The 23,015-nt window shown below is 35.6% G+C and overlaps 1 protein-coding gene across 1 annotated transcript; it reads left to right on the top strand.

Moving 5' to 3' along the window:
• The first annotated feature begins 6,745 nt into the window (after window positions 1–6,745).
• Window positions 6,746–22,598, top strand: LOC149075919 (testis-expressed protein 264 homolog). Its single transcript, XM_089243431.1, has 3 exons — window positions 6,746–7,102; window positions 13,687–13,908; window positions 14,384–22,598. Exons 1-3 carry the CDS (start codon window positions 6,839–6,841, stop codon window positions 14,684–14,686), a joined length of 789 nt encoding a protein of 262 aa, XP_089099557.1. The 5' UTR covers window positions 6,746–6,838; the 3' UTR covers window positions 14,687–22,598.
• The last annotated feature ends 417 nt before the right edge of the window (window positions 22,599–23,015 follow it).

Here is a 23,015-nt window from a genome sequence, read left to right as displayed (position 1 = left end):
TCAGCGCAGACGCACATCACGCGCGCCTGTGGCGCCACTTCAAAGCGCTATTTAAGGCTTGGAGATTTGGACGATTTGAAGTACGGCAATTGTGTTTTTCTTGTGGTTTTTTCAAAAAAAACGATCAATTATTGCAGGAGATCAATTGGATGCAGGAGGGTACGACGGACCGACGTGTTCGATCGCATCCACCTCAGTGCACCACTTCACGTGATGACAGGCGTATTGTGCGTATGGCAGTGACGGAACGCTCAGCCACATCACGAACCATAGCACAGCATATTCAGTCTGTACCGCATCATCCAGTGTCTGCGCGTACCATTCGCAGTGGCGGATCATGATTTTGGGAGGCCCCAGGCGCAACCTGATCTGGAGGCCCCCCCTATCAGGGGCGGATTAAAGGTAGGGGCTGTCACCCCCCCCCCCCCCCCGAGAGCAGAAAAATTAAATGGAAAAAAAAAATATTTTCTACGTTTTTGACTGAATAACAAACCAAGAAAATAAATTTGCTTAAAAAAGGGGGAAAATTCAGAATTTTTTCCAAAAAAAATCAGAACCGTCTTGAAAAATTGAACACATGGTCACAACCACCGCCCCCACCCACAAATTTGCGTTTATCCACCACTGCACCCTTTTGGCCCTAATAAGAACGAGATGGTTCACTAAAATGAACAGTGTTATGAAAATCATAACTTTTTTTTTATTTTTGCATCACCAAAACCATAAACACAAAAATAAGATAAGGAAATGTAATGATATTCTCTGGTACTAGATCAAAAATAATCACACTCCCATTAAAAAAAAAAAAAAAAAATCACAGTAAAATTCTGCATCATATTTTTAGTAATCTAAGATGTCCGTCCTGGTGCCTTCAGCCAGACACACGGTAAAAATGGAGATCCGTCATAGTTTTAGTAATTTAATATTACTGATTAATAAAGATTTGATAATATCTCAAATATAATATATTTGATTTGATATAAAGATACTGATAATATTTAATAGAAAAACATTTCTTCAATAGAGGGAAGAAATTATATCAGAGTAAATATAAGAATTATATTTTTAATGGAAGAAATTAGGTCAGAATGAATAAAATTTAATGAAAGAAATTATTTCATAATGAATTAAAATTATTGTCAATGAAAGAAATTATTTAAAAAAAATTTTTTAGAAATTATTATTTTTTATTTGTTTATTCTATTTTATTTTTACTATTATTATATTAATTATTATTATTTTCTCTTTCAGCCACCTCGTTGGGCACTCTGCCTGTTGTGGCCTTTGCCTTTGTATTATTTGTATTCAGAGTGAATAAAAATCTTCTATATTATGCCCCCCCCCCGTTTCGTTTAATAACGAAAAATGCCACAGTATAACATTGTGGCCCGCGTACTTTATAAAATGTTTCAATAGTAGCCTCTCGCTAATCCGGTACGTATTAGACCACGGTGTGCCAGATTTTACCGAAATTGCTGGATTAACTTTGAAGAAACCCATTGAAATAATATATGAAATTTCGTGCAAAGACATAGTCAGGACTTGATCAGCAATTAAGAAATATTAGAACGTGTTAAGGGGTTAGGGCATCAGGAGAAAAGTGACACCACACCACCTAAATATCCTGGACTACTGGACGTGCTGGATTAGAGCACGACCGAATTCTCCAGAGACTACTGTAGTTGAATTGAAATGCTCAAATAAAAATTTATCAGATAATTTTTATATTTTTAGTTTTGCTTACCGTTATTTTTGGAGATTCTGCCATCTAAATCCTAAAGGAAATCTTGAGGATCGGCATGAAATTTTTTTTCATTACAATAACACACATTACAATTACATTAACAATAAACACTTTTCGGTCTGACACAAAGATGTTGTCTACCCAAGCCTCCTTGACCAATCCAAAAATGTAGCTCTTTTTTTAGAAAGAAGGAAAAGAAACCCCCTTGATTTTTTTCAGCCGGGGAGGGAGTGTTAAAAGAGAAACAGAAAAATCACGTGATTCAGAATGCATGTCATTCAGCATTCATTTCAAACCCCACTTTTTTTTTGTCATATGGTCGTATGGTTCCAGTCATAGATTGCAAATGTATATGTTGTTTGAACCAGCTTATAGTATTTCATTCAAACAAGTGGGAGACAAAATCACAATAAGAGCTCTACTACATTCATTTTAATTAGTACGAGTGTCTCTTCCTGTCGATGTCGCCGCTTGCCGATAGCCATCTTGTCATCCATTATACTGTATACAAAAGCTTACACCAAAGCTGTCGTATTATTGGCGCCTATAAAAGCATTTAATACTGTGGAATGAGACATCTGTTTATGCCTTCACTCCAATTTTCATTTCGGACAGACATTAGGACCTGCTGTTCTCACCCCTCCTCCTGCTTGTGCCCTTAGGGAAATACTGTTTGAAAATGACCCTCCCTGAATGATCGCTTTACAATGTCTCTTCTTTCTTTGTCGGGGAAGAACTGGCCCTTGAGAGCTGCGTCTTGTAAATTGTTCTTTTCTTTCAGTTCCCGTTTTTCTTCCATAACTCTTATAGGTACAGTATACATTAAAAAAAAAAAAATTGCGGTTAAAAAAAAAAAAAGGTAGAGCAGATACTGTACTTAGTTCAAGAGATTTGTTGATGCGCATGTAAATTCATATGTAGGATGAAGCACACAACTATTTGGAGGCCCCCCGCTCTGCCGAGGCCCCAGGCGCGCGCCTCATGCGCCTGTGCGGTAATCCGCCACTGACCATTCGACGCCGTTTACAGCAGAGTGGTCTGTCCGCAAGACGTCCATTGCTTCGTCTACCCTTGACGCAGAACCACAGACGTCTCCGCCGCCAATGGTGCGATGAAAGAAGGATGTGGACGGCACAATGGAATGAAATTGTCTTTACTGACGAGTCACGCTTCTGTCTGCAACACCACGATGGTCGGATTCGAGTCTGGAGACACCGTGGAGAGAGGATGCTGAACAGCTGCGTTATGCACCGCCACACTGGTCCTGCACCGGGTATTATGGTATGGGGGCGGTATTGGATATCACTCTCGCACTCCTCTAGTACGCATTGCCGGTACTTTAAAAAGCCAGCGCTACATCTCCGAGGTGTTGGAGCCAGTTGTCCTTCCTTACCTTCAGGGCTTGCCCACAGCCATATTTCAACAGGATAATGCGCGACCACACGTGGCACGCATTGTCCAAAGGTTCTTCGTCAATCACCAGATTGAATTGCTTCCCTGGCCAGCTCGCTCTCCGGATCTTTCGCCGATAGAAAACATGTGGTCCATGGTTGCTCAACGATTGACCCAGATTACATCCCCAGCTGCCACACCAGATCAACTTTGGCAACGAGTGGAAGCTGCTTGGTCTGCTGTACCCCAAGAACACATCCAAAGTCTCTTTGAATCAATGCCGAGGCGTGTGGCAGCGGTGATCTCCAACAATGGCGGCTACTCTGGCTACTGATTTTGGCAGGAACCACACTTCACAGAAGTCTATAAATTTAATCATTTGATGCTTGGTCAACATGTTATCTACAAAATAAATATTGTTGCGATATCTCTTGTCTTTCTTGGTGTTGCAATTTGGGTGGCCAGCAGTGTACTTTTGAAGTGGATATCCATGCAATAACATTAATTCCAGCTTTTTATTTATATCTTCTCAAGTACGAAAATGAAAATTAATGTCTCCGTATAGTCTTAATGTATTGTATTGTCTTATATCCAATTGCATCAATCCGTTCTGAAATTAATTTTGGAATTATTTCTTTATTAATTATTATTTCTATCATTACTTCTGGAGTAATTGCTTTAATCAATTCTGGATTTGTTTCTTTCATTAATGCTGAAATTATTTCTTTTTTCATTAATGCTGAAATTATTTCTTTTTTCATTAATGCTGAAATTATTTCTTTTTTCATTAATGCTGAAATTATTTCTTTTTTCATTAATGCTGAAATTATTTCTTTTTTCATTAATGCTGATATTATTTCTTTCATTAATGCTGATATTATTTCTTTCATTAATGCTGATATTATTTCTTTCATTAATGCTGATATTATTTCTTTCATTAATGCTGATATTATTTCTTTCATTAATGCTGATATTATTTCTTTTACTAATGCTGGAATTATTTCTTTCATTGATTCTGAAATTATGGTTCATTAATTCTGGCATTATCTCTTTCATTAATTTTGGAATTATATCTCATTAATTTTGGAATTATATCTCATTAATTTTGGAATTATCACTTTTTCATTAATGCCGAAATTATTTCTTTCATTAATTCTAGAATTTTTCTTTCATTAATTTTGGAACTATCTTTTACTTTAATTCTGAAATCAAGGGCGTAGCCAGGGGACGACGACTTGGGGGTCTGGTCCCCCCCCGAAATGTGAGAAAATGACCGAAAAAAGGGAACAAGATGGCCAAATCTATTGTTCTGTCACTTTGGTCCCCCCCCCCGAACGAAATTTCTGGCTACGCCCCTGTCTGAAATTACCGCTTTCATTAATTTTGGAACTATCTTTTACTTTAATTCTGAAATTACCGCTTTCATTAATTTTGGAACTATCTTTTACTTTAATTCTGAAATTACCGCTTTCATTAATTTTGGAATTATCACCTCATTAATTTTGGAATTATCACCTCATTAATTTTGGAATTATCACCTCATTAATTTTGGAATTATCACCTCATTAATGCTGAAATTACTTCTTTCATCGATTTTGGAATTACCTCTTCCATTAATTCAATAATTTTTTTCTTTCATCTTTGGAATTATCCCTTTTTTCTGGAATTATTTCTTTCATTATTAATGCTGAAATTATCGCTATCATTTATTTTGGAACTGAAATTGTCTGTTTCATTAAAACTAGAATTTTTCTTTCATTTATTTTGGAATCATCCTTCATTAATTCCGAATTATCTTTCATTAATGCTGGGATTATCACTTTCATTTATTTGGAACAGAAATTATCTCTTTCATTAATTTGGAACTGATAAATTGTCACTTTCATTAATTTTGGAATTATCTTTCATTAATTCTGGAATTATCACTTTCATTAATTTTGGAATTATCACTTTCATTAATTCTGGAATTATTACTTTCATTAATTATAGAATTATCACTTTCATTAATTTTAAAATTACCTCTTTCATTAATTTTAAAATTACCTCTTTCATTAATTTTGGAATTATCTTTCATTAATTTTGGAATTATCTTTCATTAATTTTGGAATTATCTTTCATTAATTTTGGAATTATCTTTCATTAATGCTTGAATTATCACTTTCATTAATTTTTGGAATTATCTTTCATTAATTTTGGAGTTATCACTTTCATTAATTATAGAATTATCACTTTCATTAATTTTGGAATTATCACTTTTATTAATTTTTCTTTCATTAATTCCGGAATTATCTTTCATTAATTTTGGAATTATCACTTTTATTAATTTTTCTTTCATTAGTTCCGGAATTATCTTTCATCAATTTTGGAATTATCACTTTGATTAATTTTTCTTTCATTAATTCCGGAATTATCTTTCATCAATTCTGGAATTATCAATTTCATCAATGCTGAAAGCATCTCTCATTAATTTTGGAATTATCTTTCATCAATGCTGAAAGCATCTCTCATTAATTTTGGAATTATCTTTCATCAATGCTGAAAGCATCTCTCATTAATTTTGGAATTATCTTTCATTAATGCTAAAATTATCTTTGGTTAAAATTTCGAATTTTTTTTTTAAGTTATTAATCTGCCTGTTTTTGCTTCAAAAATGCTTGATTAGAGCTGCAGAATTTCTTCAATTAATTTATATGGGCCCCATAATTAATTTCAAAACATCCTAAACTATATGGATTGAGATGCAAGTGGATAATATAAGACAATACGGAGACATTAATTTTCATTTTCGTGCTTGAGAAGATATAAATAAAAAGCTGGAAATAATGTTAATGCATGGATATCCACCTCAAAAGTGGGTCTGACTCATTATTTTATATTTAATTCTCTGGGCTTCGTATCTCTAAGCGAACTCAATATTTCAAAAATCGAGAATTCAATACAGTTTTTAAAATTATTGATGTGGCGGAAAACCCTACTAAATTTCCGCATTTATATGCTAAAATCGGCAATTTTAATATTGATCTCTATGGGGGATCGTGTTTGTTTGCACCGAGTCACGTGGTCTTCCGACGAAAGATGTTGGAGGACACCGTTCTCAGCCAATACCTTCTAAAGCAGAAGGTGCTTTAGAAGGTGTTGTCTCAGCACTGCCAAGGCGGAGACCACTGACGTCATGCTCCCTTAGAGGAGAAATAAATAAATATATTTCTTCTCAATGCATGCTCCCTCCAGTAATATAAGCTCGATGATTCAGCCCCTATGCCCCCCTTCTCGCGTACGTTTCTGATCCCACTAATATGTGATAGGAGGGGGCAGTGCTGACGAAATTTTGCTGACGGGGGAGAGGGGTCAGAGTTTTGCTTACTTTTGTTGACGGTGGGGGGCGTCAAAAATGGCTGAAATTTGCTGAAGTAATATTTGAATGGCCCGTAGATCTGAACTTAACTACCAAAAATAAACACCATTGGCTACCGCCGACTCAACTCATCGTGGCCATTGTCCGGCATTTTACTCTATAAAATATAGTCACGGTGTACAAAATATATGATTTTTTTTTATAAGGACGTTAGTCCGCAATTTGGCAACAGCTGCCGCCGGGTGATGAACCCAATGGCGGTTTGGTCTGACACAAGTGGTTATCAAAGCCGCTGTTAATGCAGCTTTGAGTGGTTATTGTCATTTGGCGACCCTTGTCCATCAGCTATGGTTGCGGATCAACATGATCCCTCCAATCTGCCTGTAGTAATAGGTTTGGTAATATTAGCGTGTGTCCTGTATTTGTTGTACAGCCTCGGCTTGCTGAGTAGGATCGAAGTGAAAGTTAGGAAGTCGCCATTCCACAAGATGGATGTTGTATACAAATTCACTTCGGGGGACGTTTCCACCCGGAGACAACTCTTGACCGAAGTGCAACGAGTTGCTCCGTATTTGGATTCGTTCATAATCCGGCAGAGAGTCCCTTATGAGGTAAATAAAACGTGTGTCAAGCGAAGCATTGTTGTAATTTAGATCTTTATTTTGTAATGCTGTATCTTGGGATATCCAGTTGTGTAATTACTATTTATAGTTACTAGAAAACGCCCCCCTCCCAATGCCTTAGGTATGGCCCTCACAAGGGGGAGGCTGACATGCCTGCAGCCCTGGGACGATTCTCATCATTTTTTTATTTTTTCACCCCATAAATTCCCTATGAAGGGCCCCGTGAAAAGTCTGGTCTGGGGCCCTATTCCAGGATGTGGGGGGGCTATGGCCTTAGGCATCCAACCTCCTCCAATGAGCCTTGCTACTCATCTTTCAATTCATCAATCAAAAGATTCCCTAGGCCCTGTAGAAGCCTACAAAATAATCATTTGATTGCCGACTTCTCAGTCCGATTTCGTTAAGCAATGTACCAGTGATTTACCATGATTAAGCTATACAACACAATACAAGATGCATTACAATAGTTGCCAAGGCTGTTAGACACATTACGAGTGCCGAAAAAAAAAATCGCCAGCATAGAAAGCAATATGAAAAATATCAAGAAACACAAGAGAAATGAAAATTATTATAACTTAAAACCTGGACTCTATTTTTGGGAATCCAGGTTCTTATAAATAAACAAGTCCTGCATGGTGTATAAATAAATAGGCCTATATTCTATGTGTTATAAATTAAAACCTGGACTCGCTTTCCAGGTATCCAGATTCTTTTAAATAAAATAAAAAGGATGCAGGGGCATCCTGCATGTAGAAAAGAATAAATATTGGAAAATATTAAAGGTAAACCTGAGGGAAAAGATATCCAAAATAATTAATCTGACTCACACACACTACATCATATATTACAGAAGGAAGAGAAAATGAATTATCCCAACGGTTTCTCAAAATTCTGCGGCTATAAAATGACGCCATTTGGAAGAAAAAAAGACAGAATAGAATGGAAAAAGAGAAAACCAGTTTGAAAATGGCAGTAAGACCTGTTTGAAAGACGCGCCAGGAACACGGAAAAACAAAAAACCAGCGCCACCACATTCTGGAACAATGACAACTCAGCAGAACAACAATGAACCAGATCGTGGCAACTTATCGCTGGAAAAAAAAGTCACCAATTTGGCGTGTCCCTTATACCGAAGCTGTTCCTGCCCTCTGCTCCATAATTCACTGGTATAGTCCTCCTACCACGAGATGAGATTTGGCTACGGCACGTCATGTCACGTCAAACGATTCTATTTCATCCTTGAAGGACATGCCAATCGTGAAAGCTCAGTCACCGATGAACTTTTCTCGATGTGCAATCGTTTTACCAAAAAAAAATTGAATAAAATCATCCAACGTGATGTGACATGACGCAGCGAAAATTCATCTGGTGGTCGGAGGACTATATATCTATGAATTTTTTTTTCAGCATTCCCCAGGTCTTTGATCACCTGCTTTTATCTCTTCCTTGAGACACAATTGTGGGCCATGTTCTGGGTAGGAGGAGGAGATATCTCTGTGAATCAAATAATTCATTTATAAAAACATGTTCTATCCAAAGGTTCATGTACTTTCATTGTCTAGTTGTAGAAAAAGCTTGCGAAGAATTAGACCCATTAGCAGTGAGAATTTAATATATGCACATATAACAAATATACAGTTGATCCCACTTATAACGTTCCCATTGAGAACACCTTTTCACACCAGTGTTTTCCTGCTTGCAATGTTTTTTGCAAAACCTTATAAGCAGGATCCACTGTAATCAACGCTGTTAGAGGCAGACATATATTCCATAATAAATCTATCTACAAATACCCTTCTGATTGGTTTTTCATTTCTTTAAAAAAATCTTAGCTCTTTCAATAATATCTTCTGATTTAAATTTAAAACAAATGGGATTTTCTTTCTCTCAGACACTTACCTTCCGATTCCCTATTTATACGAGCAAGGAATTGCAAAGCGATTTCCTGGTAGAATGATTTTATTTTCCCTCCCTGATGGTCCACCACTCTGATCTGTCGCTATTTAGCTACCACATATTTTCACACCTGAATATTGGAGCTGTCAGATTTGTATTGGTGAACCTTAACAGTGCGCTTGTGTGTGCCCAGCCATTAGCATGTTTTGTGTTCAGTAGGTGGTGCCATCTATCTAGAGCCGCAACTAGATACTTTCTCAAATGGGGCAAAAACGCATTTTGGCATCCCGTGTAATGTAGAAGAAGCAGTTATAAAGGGTGAATTCTCTCTGTGCCTTCTCTAGTCCAGAACCCTGGGGGGGGGGGGAGAGAGACACTAGACCTGTCTGCTCCCCCCCTAGTTCTGGCCTTACATCTATCCTCCAAATTGGTAATGCGTGGATTTGAAATTGAATGTATACACATTTGTGTTTTAAGTTTGTGTGATTTTCGTGACAACCAGAGCTTTTTCAAAGGAATACCCGACTCAAAATCGTAAACCTTAGAAAATTGTATTTTCAGTTGATTTACCACAGCGCAATCGCGTGTTCCCAACCCGGATTTTTACCAAAGGGGCAGTTCAAGTATTACATAAGGAAATTTTTAGCCATTTTTGACCCCCCCCCCCACTTGTCAGCAAAACGCTGACCCCCTCTGCCCCGCTTGTCAGCAAAATTTCGTCATCAGCTCTGCCCCTCTGAATCCTAACTCATATTTTCATAAGGGGTGGTTGATTACGTAAGCATTATCCCTCTCCCCCCTTGTCATCAAAAGTCAGCAAATCGGGAACCCCTCCCCCCTTCCATCGATGATGGCGTAATACTTGAATGGCCCCAAAGGCAAATCTGGGATATGGGGCCTGTGTCCCCACCATAAGAAAATGAAAAATATTTTTGTAGAAAATTAAAATATTGGAAAAAATACTGTCTTATATACTATGTTTTTGACCATAAGTGACCCACAATTTCTGTGGAAGAAATCCTTCTGCCCTTCCAAAAGCTGATTCTACATACACACCAGTGGTCAGAGATGCGGTGACTACCACATAGCAGCTAGATGACAAAACTGGATATTCAAGGTAGAATTTTTACAGATTCACTTTTTTTCCTGACTGATCTCGGAAAATGTTTCACACTTTGAACAGCCGTTCCAAATCCTTTATGATTTTTTTAAAAATGTGCATTCGCAATCTTGTAAAGGCGCATATATGCTAGCGCGCAGATCTTGCAACGCACGACCCCTGCAGCAGTTTTAATCTGCTCGTGGGTACACAAACTTCCTTTGTGTTCCTTTCTTTCCTTTGTGTTCGTTGAAAAACCCGATTCCAGGTGGGCCCGGTGAAAACAGCTCAAGAATCGTTCGCAACGCTGTACAAATTATTGAACAACCAATTGTGAATGCTTTCATTGCATGATCCGCGAGCTAGTGTATATGCGCCTTAAGAACAAGGTAAATTTACGTCACATAGACAGCTGTCTTTGAATGCCAGCAGATAGCCGCGAAAGTACTGTAATTTCCGATATGCAACCGGAGGGGAGAAAATTCGCTGGGAGTAAAAAAACTCTCCAAAAAGGAGTCTCTGAAACTCTTTGAAAATTCTGTACATGGCCCCCCCTCATTAAGGGAAACAACTAAATATCTTCAACAACCCGCGTGTATATCAATACATTACTGTATTGATAGAAAAATAATTACTTGACCTAGAAAGAGTAAAACCACTTTTTCTAGGTCAAGTGATCATGACAGACTGTGGAAAAAAAAAAGGGGTAAAAGTTCAAGAGGTTTTTTTCATCTTGGAACTAGAAAAGAGTGCGTTCCAGAGGACGCGTTGTCAAATTTTTATGCGTCCTTTTCGGGTATTTAGCGCGTTAGTGACATTTCTGTTAGCCACTATGGAATTCTGTGGTTATACTCTGCAATTATTTTTTTTATTGAACCCAGAGAGTTTTTTTTTCTGCCCTGACCGTTGTATTAGTTGAAAGAGTCCAGGCTTATATAAACTATTATGAATTACTTATTTTTAAATATTATTCCATTGAATATATATCACGAAACAGATGGTTCATCTGAGGATGATGCCACTCTCCGCTATCCATAAGAAGGTTTTTAACAGCTGGCTGATGAAAAAATATATTTAGGAAAGAGGAAATTCAACTGCCTTTTGCGGAGAATCGGACTCACGTCCTCTCACGCCAATGCATACTATTACGTATAGAGATAGATTTTTAATAATCCCTCCAGTAATCCTGTGTTTTTAGGCCAGTTTTCTTGAGCATAGAAGTGGAAAATGTATCATTATATGTCTGAACAGTTTATATTATTTAAATGGGCTTTTTCTATAAATTTGCAGTAATTTGGTGATTTTGGTAACCCAGCCCACCCTGGTGTGAGATGCTCCAGATTAGTGAGAGGTCACTGTACTAATAATTCATATCTGTTCCAGAAATATTCAACTGGATCTGCTGTTTTTTTGCTATTTTCCAGTTTTCAAATTTTTTTTTTCTGCAGCACTCGAATTTTAAACCCTCATGCCCACTACTGAAGAGAGTGTTGTGTTTTCACGGGGGAAGCCTAGCACCTATAGTCCAGGATAGCAAGTTCAGAGGGCCAAGAAAATTAGTAGAATGGAAGAAGGGCAGTGAAATGCATATAACTCTCAAGAAATCCACCTCTGCCCAGACAGCAAGTGACTAGTGTCAGTGTGTGACCGAAAGAGTAACCTAGAGAGTTTGCAAGCACACGAGTGAGCAAAAAAGTTTCTTGGAGCGAGAGTAAGCATATGAATTCCCAAACTAGTAACTTACAGAGCAAAAGACTAGTTCACTGAGTGGCCTAGAGGCAACCGCCTTAAGCACACATTAAGACAGCATTGCCTAGAGCAGTGTTTCACAACCACCGGGCCCTGACATCAGTCGCACTGGGCTGTGAGTGATTCACTGTTTAATTTTTCCTTATTTATTTATCATTAGTCGTGTGTATGACTGGGCCTTCCACTCACAAAAAAGGGATAAACCGGGCAGTGAGCTTTCCAAGATTGAGAACCACTGGCCTAGAGCATGTGCAAGTAACCAAACAGTTAGCAAAACACCTGAGTGACCAAAACAGTGTGCAAGCATGTGGATGACGAAAAAAATGACTTTAATGTGTACCTGCAGGAGTGTGTGTGTGTGTGTGTGGGGGGGGGGGTTATAGCATAGGGGGTGAATTCGAGGAAAGAGTATATAGTTGAGAAAATTAGACTAGAATGAAAGAAGAGTAGCAAAATTTGTGTAGCCCTCGAGGCGGCAAGACCGTTAATGTGCTTCTGACTAAAGAACATCGAAATTGCTCTCAATCTTCAAACATAAATTTCTCGTTCATGGAAATAAAAAACTCATAAAAGATGAAAACTTTAATTTAAAACCACCTCAGCATGAGTTTCAAAATTACTAATCAAGAAATACGAAACATTGGAAACATACAAAAGTGTAGACCAATTAATGGTGTGCATAATTAAGGAACATTTAAGAGTAAAAAAAGTGCATAATGAAATTTTAATTCCATGATTTAAAATAAATTTCTCTTAAAGTTTTGTGCAGATTATGGTTGTCAAACACCTATTCGCAAAAATGTTTTTCCACCAGAGATACGCTAAATAACAAAAGCTTATACTTTCATGTACAATGGAATGATTTGCATTTTTTAAATAATTAATTATGGTTATCAAGTGCACAACATTAATTTTACGATTTTTTGCCTGAAAAGATTCCTATCATGGTTAAATCGAATTCCCGGAGAACATCTGAAACCACACAATTTATATAGTGGATTCCACTTATAATGTTCCTCAGGGCTACTACTAAACCATATATGCACCTCGTCCATATTCCTCTGCGGAACATGTAACAAATTGGTACATGTTGGAATGTGTGTGTACGTATTGTGAACCTTCCGTAAAGTTTGTTTCTGTTTGCTTCTTATGTGTAGTGCTCTGCCATCTGCAATCAATTTTTTTTTAAACTATGAGGTTTTTCTCAACTCTCATAGAGAGTGAAGTGTAATGGATGAATGATTGTAACGTTGTAAGGCCTGTTGTTTCTCTGCGGCAAGACTTTTTAACGGGGAGATTGGCAGGTATTTGTGCCTCAAAGTTGGGAACCGCAGAAAACCAACTTCAGCAGACCACCACTGCGGCGACTGTGGCGTTTGAACCCGGATCTTCACGATGCACATAAAACATAGGCTATTGCTGGGCCAGCAACAAATGGGGAAAGAAATGTGACAATAATGGAAAATAAAAAAAACTTTACAGAATTTAAAAACTATGCTATTATATTATTAGTCACACCTATGTGTGACCTTACCTTAACACGAAAAAAGAAAGGGCAAATCTACGTCAAAGGGGATAGCTAATCCCAAAAAAACCCGCTAATGGAAAAAAATGAGTGACTGAAAAGTGGGAAAAGGTTAGAAAGGAAATCACACTGTAGCTATTCCTAAATTAAAATAATTTTCTCAATTAAAGCATTATCGCTTTTTCTCCAAAAGTCCAACAATTACCAACGATTTTTATGCAGTAAAACAATGTTCAAGATACCCTCTATGTTTGAATTTTGTTTAATATATCATCATTAGGATATATTTCTTTTCAATTTCAGGTATCTGGTGACAAAGCAGGTTATATTGTGGGCGCCATAGTAGGTAGTGATGAGGAAATCATTGACTCAGACTGTTGCTTAAAACTCCTAGTCCAAGGATATTCTTTTGCCAGTTTTCCTGCAATCGACAGTGTTGTAATGGTGTCATTCCCTTACGCCAATCAGTTGTCCATTAATGCGAGTGTATCAAGAGTCTACCCATTATTTGAAAAGTACATTGAGGTATATATAATCTTTACTTTGTGAACTTTCGCAAACATTTCTGGTGTTTTTTACTTCATTTTGTGTGTTCATTAGTGGCTTATTCTTTTTGTTTCGCAGAATTTATGAGTTGTGGTCATTCTAATACAGTTGCTGTCATGCTTCAAGTGCCTCCTGGAAAGGCATAGGAGGCTTACATTCCCTAGAAATGATGTAGGAGGCTTGCGTATCCTTAGAAATGCATTAAAAGGCTTGCGTATCCTTAGAAATGCATTAAAAAGCTTGCATACCTTCTAATTTTTTCTTCCATTGTTGATTATTTTCCACATAGGACCTCCCCTTCTCTGAAAAGCACTCCACTTACCTTCAGGGAATACACATACCACTCGTTGATCTCGCCTTAGACCACTTTGATATCCATAAATTAAGAGATTGTCTTATCCAGTGACTTTTTAATAGATTAAAATTGGTTAATGTATGGTTTTTTTTATTATAGGATCGTAAATTGTGTGCCCATCCTATAATGGAGGTATTTACTCGAGAAGAAATCTTGTTTCTAGCTCCATTATCAAGGCAAGCTGCATTTTATGTACCAGAAGCAGTCCAGCATTATCACCTTAATGACTCCGACACTGATGATGAATCTAGAGTCAGTAATTCGAGCAAAAAAGTATTATCAGTGAAAATGAACGGGCATACAAATAAGCCATCTTTCAAGTCAAAAGTGCTCAAAACATTTTGTAAATGTGATATATTTAACAGATCTCAATCTTGCGACTATTGCAAAAGAGCTTTATGATACATGCTTTGTGTGATAATTTTTTGTTGTTGTATGTATTGTGCATTATGCTCATGTGCATATCAGTCATACAGTATTTCATTGAAAGGGGAGCATGATTAGTTTATCATCGTTTTCTAGACTCGATGGGGGAAAAAAAATTAGGAATTAGTGACGAGGTGATCAAAAAAATTTTTTATTTCAAACTAAACTAATAAAAACTGAATTGTTTTTGGATTGATATGTAATGATACATCACATACCATATGCAATGTCATGATATTAGAGGGACTTTTTTTTTTATCTTCCAATTCTACTCAGATTCCAAGCTTCAAATTTTGTGTTTGTACTTTTTTGATAAATTTTGATGTATCGCTCAAGTGTATCTTGGGAAAATGTGAGATTTTATAAAAGATGCTAAGTATGGATTTGTAAAGTTATAAATTATAAGTATGAATTTGTGGGGTTGAATATAATATTTGTTAAAAAATAAGCAACATGGAAGAACTATATATATATAGCCTATAGAATGTGCAGTTTCTGTATCAGTTGGCTATACGTTTTATTTAAAGTTCTCTCTTTTTGTTGCTAGTCTTTTTTAGACAGTGATTATGTATTAAGAACATCACTAGTCAGTAATATTAATCAGATTCATGTTCAAGGGACAGTTCTAAATGTTATTTTGTAATTTTCATTTCAATGTAAAATTTATACTTTTCATTGTATGCGTAAATATGTTTGAAGTTAACAGTGTCTCGTTAATTTTTGATGAGGTTTAAATTGATGCATTTAGGTTCTGACATGGCTAAAATATGTAATATATTAATGGTACTTATTGAACAGAATTTAAATTAAGACGTTGTGATTTTCAGTTGTGCTTTTTGTGATTACTCTCAATTTTATGTACAATGTTAAATTTGTTAATGAATGGGTCATTTTTGATTATTTACAAAACAGGATTATTGTAAATACATGGTAGATGAATGTAGTTGATGTTATGTGCTGTGTTGTGCTATGCTATTAAGATTATTTGAATTGTGGTTTGAAACACATGAAAATCCTTAAATTTCATTTTACATATTGGAACTGAGGATCTTTCAATAGGAAATAAATTACACTGGGTATGCATTTTCTTATCATTTATTTTCATTGTGAGTGGAGAAGAAACCGATTGCTGACCTAGAAGAATAACGTCATAAATAGAATTATTTTTAGAACGAGAACCGCAGCTTGAAATCTCATCATATATTGGATGTGTCTCACTGTATACATCAATATTACTGGATCTTGAATAGTGTCATAAATATTATTGAAATTTGAATTTCTTAAAAACCTTGAAGTTTGTCAGCCATGACTCGCATATCTCAATGATCTACCCAGTTAGAAAAATAAAACGTTCCTGGATTTTTTCTTCAATCTAGTCCCTGAAAATATGCAGTCAGGGCATAAAATTTTGGATTTATTTTCTTATTCAGCCAATCAAGTTAATCTCCATCAACGAGAACTAATTGGTAATTAATAATCCCAGGTTTTTTTTCTCCTATCTCTGTTTTTAAGAATTTTTTCTTTCATTTGATGGTTTCTGGCATGCGGTTATTCCTAGATAACATGCATGTTCTTGCTGTTATTTGAAAGTATAGATGGCAGCACTGAAAAATCAGACACCACTAGATATGTACTCAGACTATTAGTTACACTTACTTTGTTCCATACTCTGCCATGAAGCTGAGCTCAACAGCGGGATAAGTCCAGTGACAGAAAGTCCTGACATTCATTCTTGTTATTGGGAAAGTATGAGAATATACGAACCTGTTTTCAATGTGCTTGATTGAGATAGTTGTGCTACAATCTTTCATTAGTTTCCCCTCATATATCAAAGGTTTTCTGCAACTGAAAAGCTCTTTTCCACCATTCCTCCCTGTCATCCACATCAGTTTCAGAGACCTCCCATACATGTTCAAGTTGTCTCTTCATTTTTTGCTTGGTTTCCGTCTGTGCAGTTCTTTTCATCCGGGACACTAGTTCATTACTACTTTAGAAAGTCAAAATATACCATTCGGCAAAATGTACCACCACTCTTCTTCCATCAATATTTTTTATACGAGAGTGCAATAAACCAGTGATTACATCAAGAAAAACATTTTACTCACAGTAAGCATCTTCTGAGGTTAAATGTATGTAGGTCTCTGTGACAAACAAGTATGAAGCCTTTCTCACTTGTCATTTGTCGCAGAAACCTACATGCATTTAACCTCAGAAGAAGCCTGCCACAGATGTGAGTGAAATGTCAGGAAAGAAATGCCTTAGACCCATGGTCTAATAGCCCAGAAACCACCTGTAACTTATTAAGCACTTTATTATGTTAGTATGTTTATTACTTGCATTAATCGTATCTTTTGCTGTTAGGTGATTGTTTTGCATTGGTTTCCTCAATAGGAATTTTTTTCTTTTAATACACTATCATCTTGATTATTTCATTGTTTGTATTTAGCATTTCTTCCATTGTGCATTTAGCATTTCTTCCATTGTGTATTCAGCATTTCTTCCATTGTGTATTTAGCATTTCTTCCATTGTGTATTTAGCATTTCTTCCATTGTGTATTTAGCATTTCTTCCATTGTGTATTTAGCATTTTATTGATTGCACATATGCTTTATTTTATTGTAAACTTGTGTTTCTAATTTCTGTGCGTACATTGATTTAACTTTTTTAGGATTGTTTCATTTTTTTTTGTCTAAGGGTACGTAAATTAGGATTGTGTGTACATAGAGTTTAAACTAGTGTACATACTCTGGTTTCATAAAAAGAAAGCTGCTTCATTTATGCTATAGTGTGCTTGTAAATATTGAAAATGAGTAATGTGTCAGAATGATTTGGTTTTGTCATATCCAAGAATATATGAGAGCTTTCGTTGGTAATATGTAAATATGTGTTTAATTCTTGTTTGAAATTGCAATTGGGTGAAATGAGAGGTGCGCCCCATATTCCACTGCCGTCAAAAATATGAGTCGGTGTATTTTTCTTTTACTCAATTTTTTCTGTCAAGACCTGGAAGAAACATTGTATTTGTGATCCCATTCTTGGTGTTTTGGATCCCTTCATTATTGTGTGTTATTTCTATGTTAAATTTGTTAATTTATAGTTTCACCTCTCCCTTAAAGTCATAAATTAGTGAGCAAGAGTGCCAAGATTATATTTGTTTGTTTTGACACGAGTTAAAACTTGATGTTTTCTAGTTTTCCCTATGACAAGTCCTATGAAGTTTGTTGAAAGAGAAAATTATGGATCTGAAGCTGTTTTTTTTTGCTGGGTTTTTTTATTGTGGGAGAGGGAAGAACAAATAAATTAAAAGATTTAAATATTTAGTGATTCAGGCAAAGAACAAACTTCAGGTAGTGTCCAAAGTGAATAATATTTTTGACAAATTGATGTAATGATGAGGCAATTAATGTGATCTCAAACTTTCTCAATTTAATTTCTTTCGTATTTATTAGGATGATAAATTGTTTTTACATCACATATTTTATTAAGATAAACATTTTCTTCAATGATTTGGAAAAATTTGTGTAATGAGATACAGTACATTACATAAGTCTAAACAAGATCATATGACCTCTAGTCACAAAAACTAAAAACATGCACTACAATTTCCTGTGTCTGCAGATTATACATTAAAAAGTACAAGCTACTTCAATTTTACACACATACACAATTACATTATTAACACATCAAGTAATAGTGATTCTAGCTCATTTTTTAAGCATTGCTACCAGACGTCTCTTACTTTGTGCGATTAATTGGTTCTGCAAAATAGTCCTGCAAGACGAAATCGTGTAAAGTGAGCTGAATTTAACATAGGAAAGATAGGGATAGCAGACCTGCCAACTCTCCCGATTTTTCATCCTTCCTCCCGCTCTCCGGATTTTGGCAGAAAATTATATTTCACGCGAGCTTTCACGTTCTCGTGGCGTCAATGATTACAGTTGCCATTAGGAAAAACACCCATATAGGACAGCCGTAGTCATTTCCATCGAGCAGCCGTAAAAAAAAGTGTCTGTGACCGCATTTAAGCAACTGGCAAAGACGCGACTTCGTTTTCATAGCGTTTATCGGCAATCATTTATCAGGGGCATGACCTTGGTTGCTAAAATTTCTGTATAATCGTTATTGTATTCCATTAACAGCCGTTCACTAAACACGTTTTTTCGTCTGTAGCTTTGTAATTTGAATTTTTTTAAACCATTTCTTCCGATTAAACATCTTCGGAAAGAAATATAAAACTTTAAGCTATATACAGCTAAATATATAAAGCTTTTAAGAATTCATATACCCAAGATTATCAATCACTGATAGCATCCACGAAAGGAAACACTTATACTTTATGAACATTATGTAGATGTGATTTCTCTATTCTGCATGGAAAGACTGACATACAATTAAATTCTCAGGGGCAATGCAGAATCTGCCTTGGGGGGGGGGAGAATGTAACTTTTTCTTAATTTACTAAAAAAAAATTTTTTTTTTGAATTTTTTTTTTGATCGAGTCTATGAGTGTCGGGGGGGGGGGGGGAAAGAGGTACCCCCCCCCCCTCGAGAGAATTTCTGGATTTCAAAAGTTTACACGTCTGGGATAGGGACTTGGTTTTCTTCGTAAGTATTTAAAAATTGAACCCCCAATGGCAAAGAAACCTCTTTTTAATGAATTAAATATTCAAACTATGAATAAATCCTGCGAATTTAGGCAATATGAATAAATTAATACTTTTTTTATCTTCACTACTTCTGATGGATTATAGTGAGTGTGAATGCTTTCTTTCCTGAATAGCCTAGTGCAATAGGCTCATAACTCTTTTTGATGAAACAGTCAAGATTTGGCTGGCAAGCAGCATTTTTTCTCTCATAAAAACTTTAGTAGCGAAACCAGAAAATTCCACATATTTCTCACAAATATGAAAATTCTAGTTTCACTGGAACCGCTTTTTTCAATTAAATTTCTCATGGCATTGTCAATGTGTTATCAAACGTTGTTCATCAGTGAGATCTGGTGAGTTTTATCTGAGAATTTCTCTCTGATATTTGTTTTACCTACATCATCAAATTCAACGTATTTTGTTGTTAAAGGATTTAACTATGTTATATTTTTTCCAAGCCCATTTCTAAGATTAAAGTTGAACTCCAAGCTGAACTTTGTAGGTTGGAATTCTTAAATCAACTTTTCGAAGTCATGTTATAGCGAAACTGTAAAACGAGGGATATCTGTATGCAATAATTTATTCAGATAAAGTTGCTAAACTATTGCACAGTGGAATCTGCCATGACCAACACCTACTTAACTGACATTTTCGAAAGCATATGGAATAAAGCTTCAATGTGTTTCATTACCTATTCATTGACATGCGAAGGAGGAGAGAATTTGGGGTTATTCCCTCTCCCCAAGCCGAAATTGAAAGTGTTATTTTGCAGGGGGGAAAAATTTGAAGCACCTCCCCTTTATCCTTGAGAAAATTCTGTGTACACCTATACGACTCTTAACAGACTTCCTATTAGTGGACAAATTTCCAATCTCATTGTGTCTCCTCAGATTCTACTGTATTAATATGTCGTATTCAAGGAAACATCTTTTCCAATGAAGACAAATTTCCTGATTTTTTCCTCCTGTAATATTCACGAATCTATAGTTCACATTTATGTGCTTGAAAGTTGCAATGAGTTGTTGATATGTGCCAAAATTATGAATTCATTATGTTAATGGTTAAGTAAAATATACTATATGTAGTGTTTACAGGCCCTGTAAATGCAGTGGCCTTATGTTTCTGTTGATTCTGGAGTCTCATATTAGATTGTCTTATGTGGGATTGAAGGCTTTATCCATCAGAGATAAGTAAAACCAGACTGAATTGTATTGGTGAATTATATTAAGACACACATACACACTTTGTACACTCTAAGGGCCATACCTCTATGAATGATCATTAATTTCAACTGGTGATATATATATTTGACATGCACGTTAACATGCATCATTATTCTCAAACATATAATTACATAGTAAATTTATGCATGGATAATGTTTTGTTCAAGGCAGTTTCTGCTGTCTCCTTATTTTTTCTTTGTATAAAACAGTGATAACTCGCAATTTAATTTCTGTTTACTTTGACGTATTTTTCAGTCATCACAAGAATTTGTAAGATCCAAAATATGTCGAAATTTTCACTCTGCTCTATATATTATATTACGCATTTATGGACAAAGGAATTGAGTCTTTTAAAGGTAGTCAATATATTTGCTGCGCGATCTTGAATATTATTGTATTAGAGACTTGTCAACCAAGGTGGTTTGATATCTGTTTTAGGTGTTTCAGTCCTTCACCAGTACTTACATTTATTTGAATTTATCATCGTAGTAGGATGAATTATATTTTTTATAGGAAATCCACCATTTAGAAAAAAAAAATATTTGTACAAGTATACACTCGTAGAAAAGAGTTTTTGTTTAAAGTGTTCCTTTTTTTACACGTTCTGAAGATTAATGAGTTTTTCCCATACATGAAAGATGAGTGTTGGAAAAGAAGACATTGTGCTTGTTCTTGATTGTGGTGTATGTGTTTTGAATGGATGATCTATATATAAATATATATGATGTTAATAAATTTATACATGGAAAATTTCTTGATTTTATTGTTCACCCTTTTCACTGAGTAGTAGAAACCACCAAACACTCTGTAAAATTCCATAACTTTTCAATGGAGTAGGCTTTCTTTAAATTTTCAGCAGGTGCAAAGTAAGGGGTATATGAAAAAATGTTCAGATGAGAAATTAACTGTAAAAAATTTCCAGGGCTTGTCAATGCTAAAATCAAAAGCTCTTAAGAAGGCTAGATGCTTCTCAAATGTTGCAAAATAGGTCAGAGAACATTTTGTCAATGAATTATATTGATGTAACTATTGGTTCTACATTATTGCGAAGAATGAAATTAGGCGGTTTGATGACATAATATGATATAAGCTAATTAAAAAAACAACTGTCTGATTGCAATAAAACTAGGCCATTTGAACAAATAATTGCAAATTTTTTAATTAGCTTGAGGGTTGTATGGACTCATTAAAATAAGCCCAAAAATTTGATATCGGACTGATTAAAAAGTTCTAAATAATTTTCTAATTCTCTTCACCACATATGTACAGAGTGATTACTTCCCTTTGCATTTTATTGGTGAATCGGTGATCCTAGAGGCATTCTTTTAATTAGAAAAGTTATCCAAATGTGTAAAACATATGTCATTCATGTTGCAAGGGGTTGGGTGTTGCTATTTAAATTAAAAAAATTATCTTTTTACACCCTGTCCTCCAAAACTCAATTAGAAAGTTGTTACCCTGTCTTTCCTGAGCCTAACACTAACTAAACAACTAATTTGTAACTAAACAAGGGAAAGAAGCACTGTAGATTAGTTTTTGCTGTTCTTCCCCAAATTTTCTCTGGTTTTTGAATTCTATCTGCGAATATTGCATTCAGAAGCGAGGATTTTTTGGTGACTTCTGGGTAGAGACAGGACAACATATTTCTAATTGGGTTTTTGAGGACCATACAACCCCTTGCAACATGGATGACACATCTTAAATCTACAAGTTATGGGGATAATTTTTCTAAGTTTAGTTAGAAAAATTATACGGGAATTATTCCAAATTGTTCTAGGATCAACGGTTTACCAGTAGCAAGAGGAATTAAGTAATCACCCTGTATATAGCAGGGTTCCTATGGACCTGGAAAGTCAGGGAGGAAGTCAAATATTTGATAAAAGGTAAAGAAATATGCAAATGAATAAAAGTTGGGAATAAACCAAAAATCAAAAAATTTTGAAAGTTTAAGATTTTGAATTAGGCCTATATATATATTCACGAGTTGCTCAGGAAAAGGATCAAGAAAATTTGGCTTGGAACCCTGTACAACAATTACATATGAAGGGATGGGAAGGGGGGGGGGGGGTGTTTCAGTCCAAAAAAGTCGAAATTAATATTGCGGTTTTACATATCTCTTTCGACCACATAAAACACCAGAAGCGAAAATGCTTTCAGTCAACTGTTATAAAGGAAGAAAGAACTTATTGTTCTGTTAATGTAGATTATTGATCTTATTGTTCTTATATCTCTGTTTTTCCATGACATGCACAGAAAGTGATACCAGATTTCTAAAAAAAACTGTTTTTCATCTGCTGAAACCTTTTTTTTGCGGACTGAAACTGTTTTTTCTTCAACCTTTCATATGTTATGAGTTCTTATTTTCTCTTACTATATGCCAAGGAAGGAGATACTATTATATTTTATCCAATTGTGTGTGTGTGTGTGTACAGTAAA

This window comes from Pholcus phalangioides, unplaced genomic scaffold (assembly GCF_987345545.1).
Source record: "Pholcus phalangioides strain wild (caught in Gottingen) unplaced genomic scaffold, Ppha-v1.0 ptg000015l_1, whole genome shotgun sequence".
NCBI classification, from domain to species: Eukaryota; Metazoa; Arthropoda; class Arachnida; order Araneae; family Pholcidae; genus Pholcus; species Pholcus phalangioides.
The sequence above is the reverse complement of the archived record's forward strand: the minus strand, read 5'-3'. Positions and strand labels throughout refer to the sequence as shown.

Coding starts and splice junctions, on each gene's coding strand:
- LOC149075919 (XM_089243431.1), top strand. CDS start 6,839: ATGGTTGCGGATCAACATGATCCCTCCAATCTGCCTGTAGTAATAGGT. Junction 7,103..13,686: donor GGCAGAGAGTCCCTTATGAG/GTAAATAAAACG, acceptor TTTCAATTTCAG/GTATCTGGTGACAAAGCAGG. Junction 13,909..14,383: donor TATTTGAAAAGTACATTGAG/GTATATATAATC, acceptor TTTTTATTATAG/GATCGTAAATTGTGTGCCCA.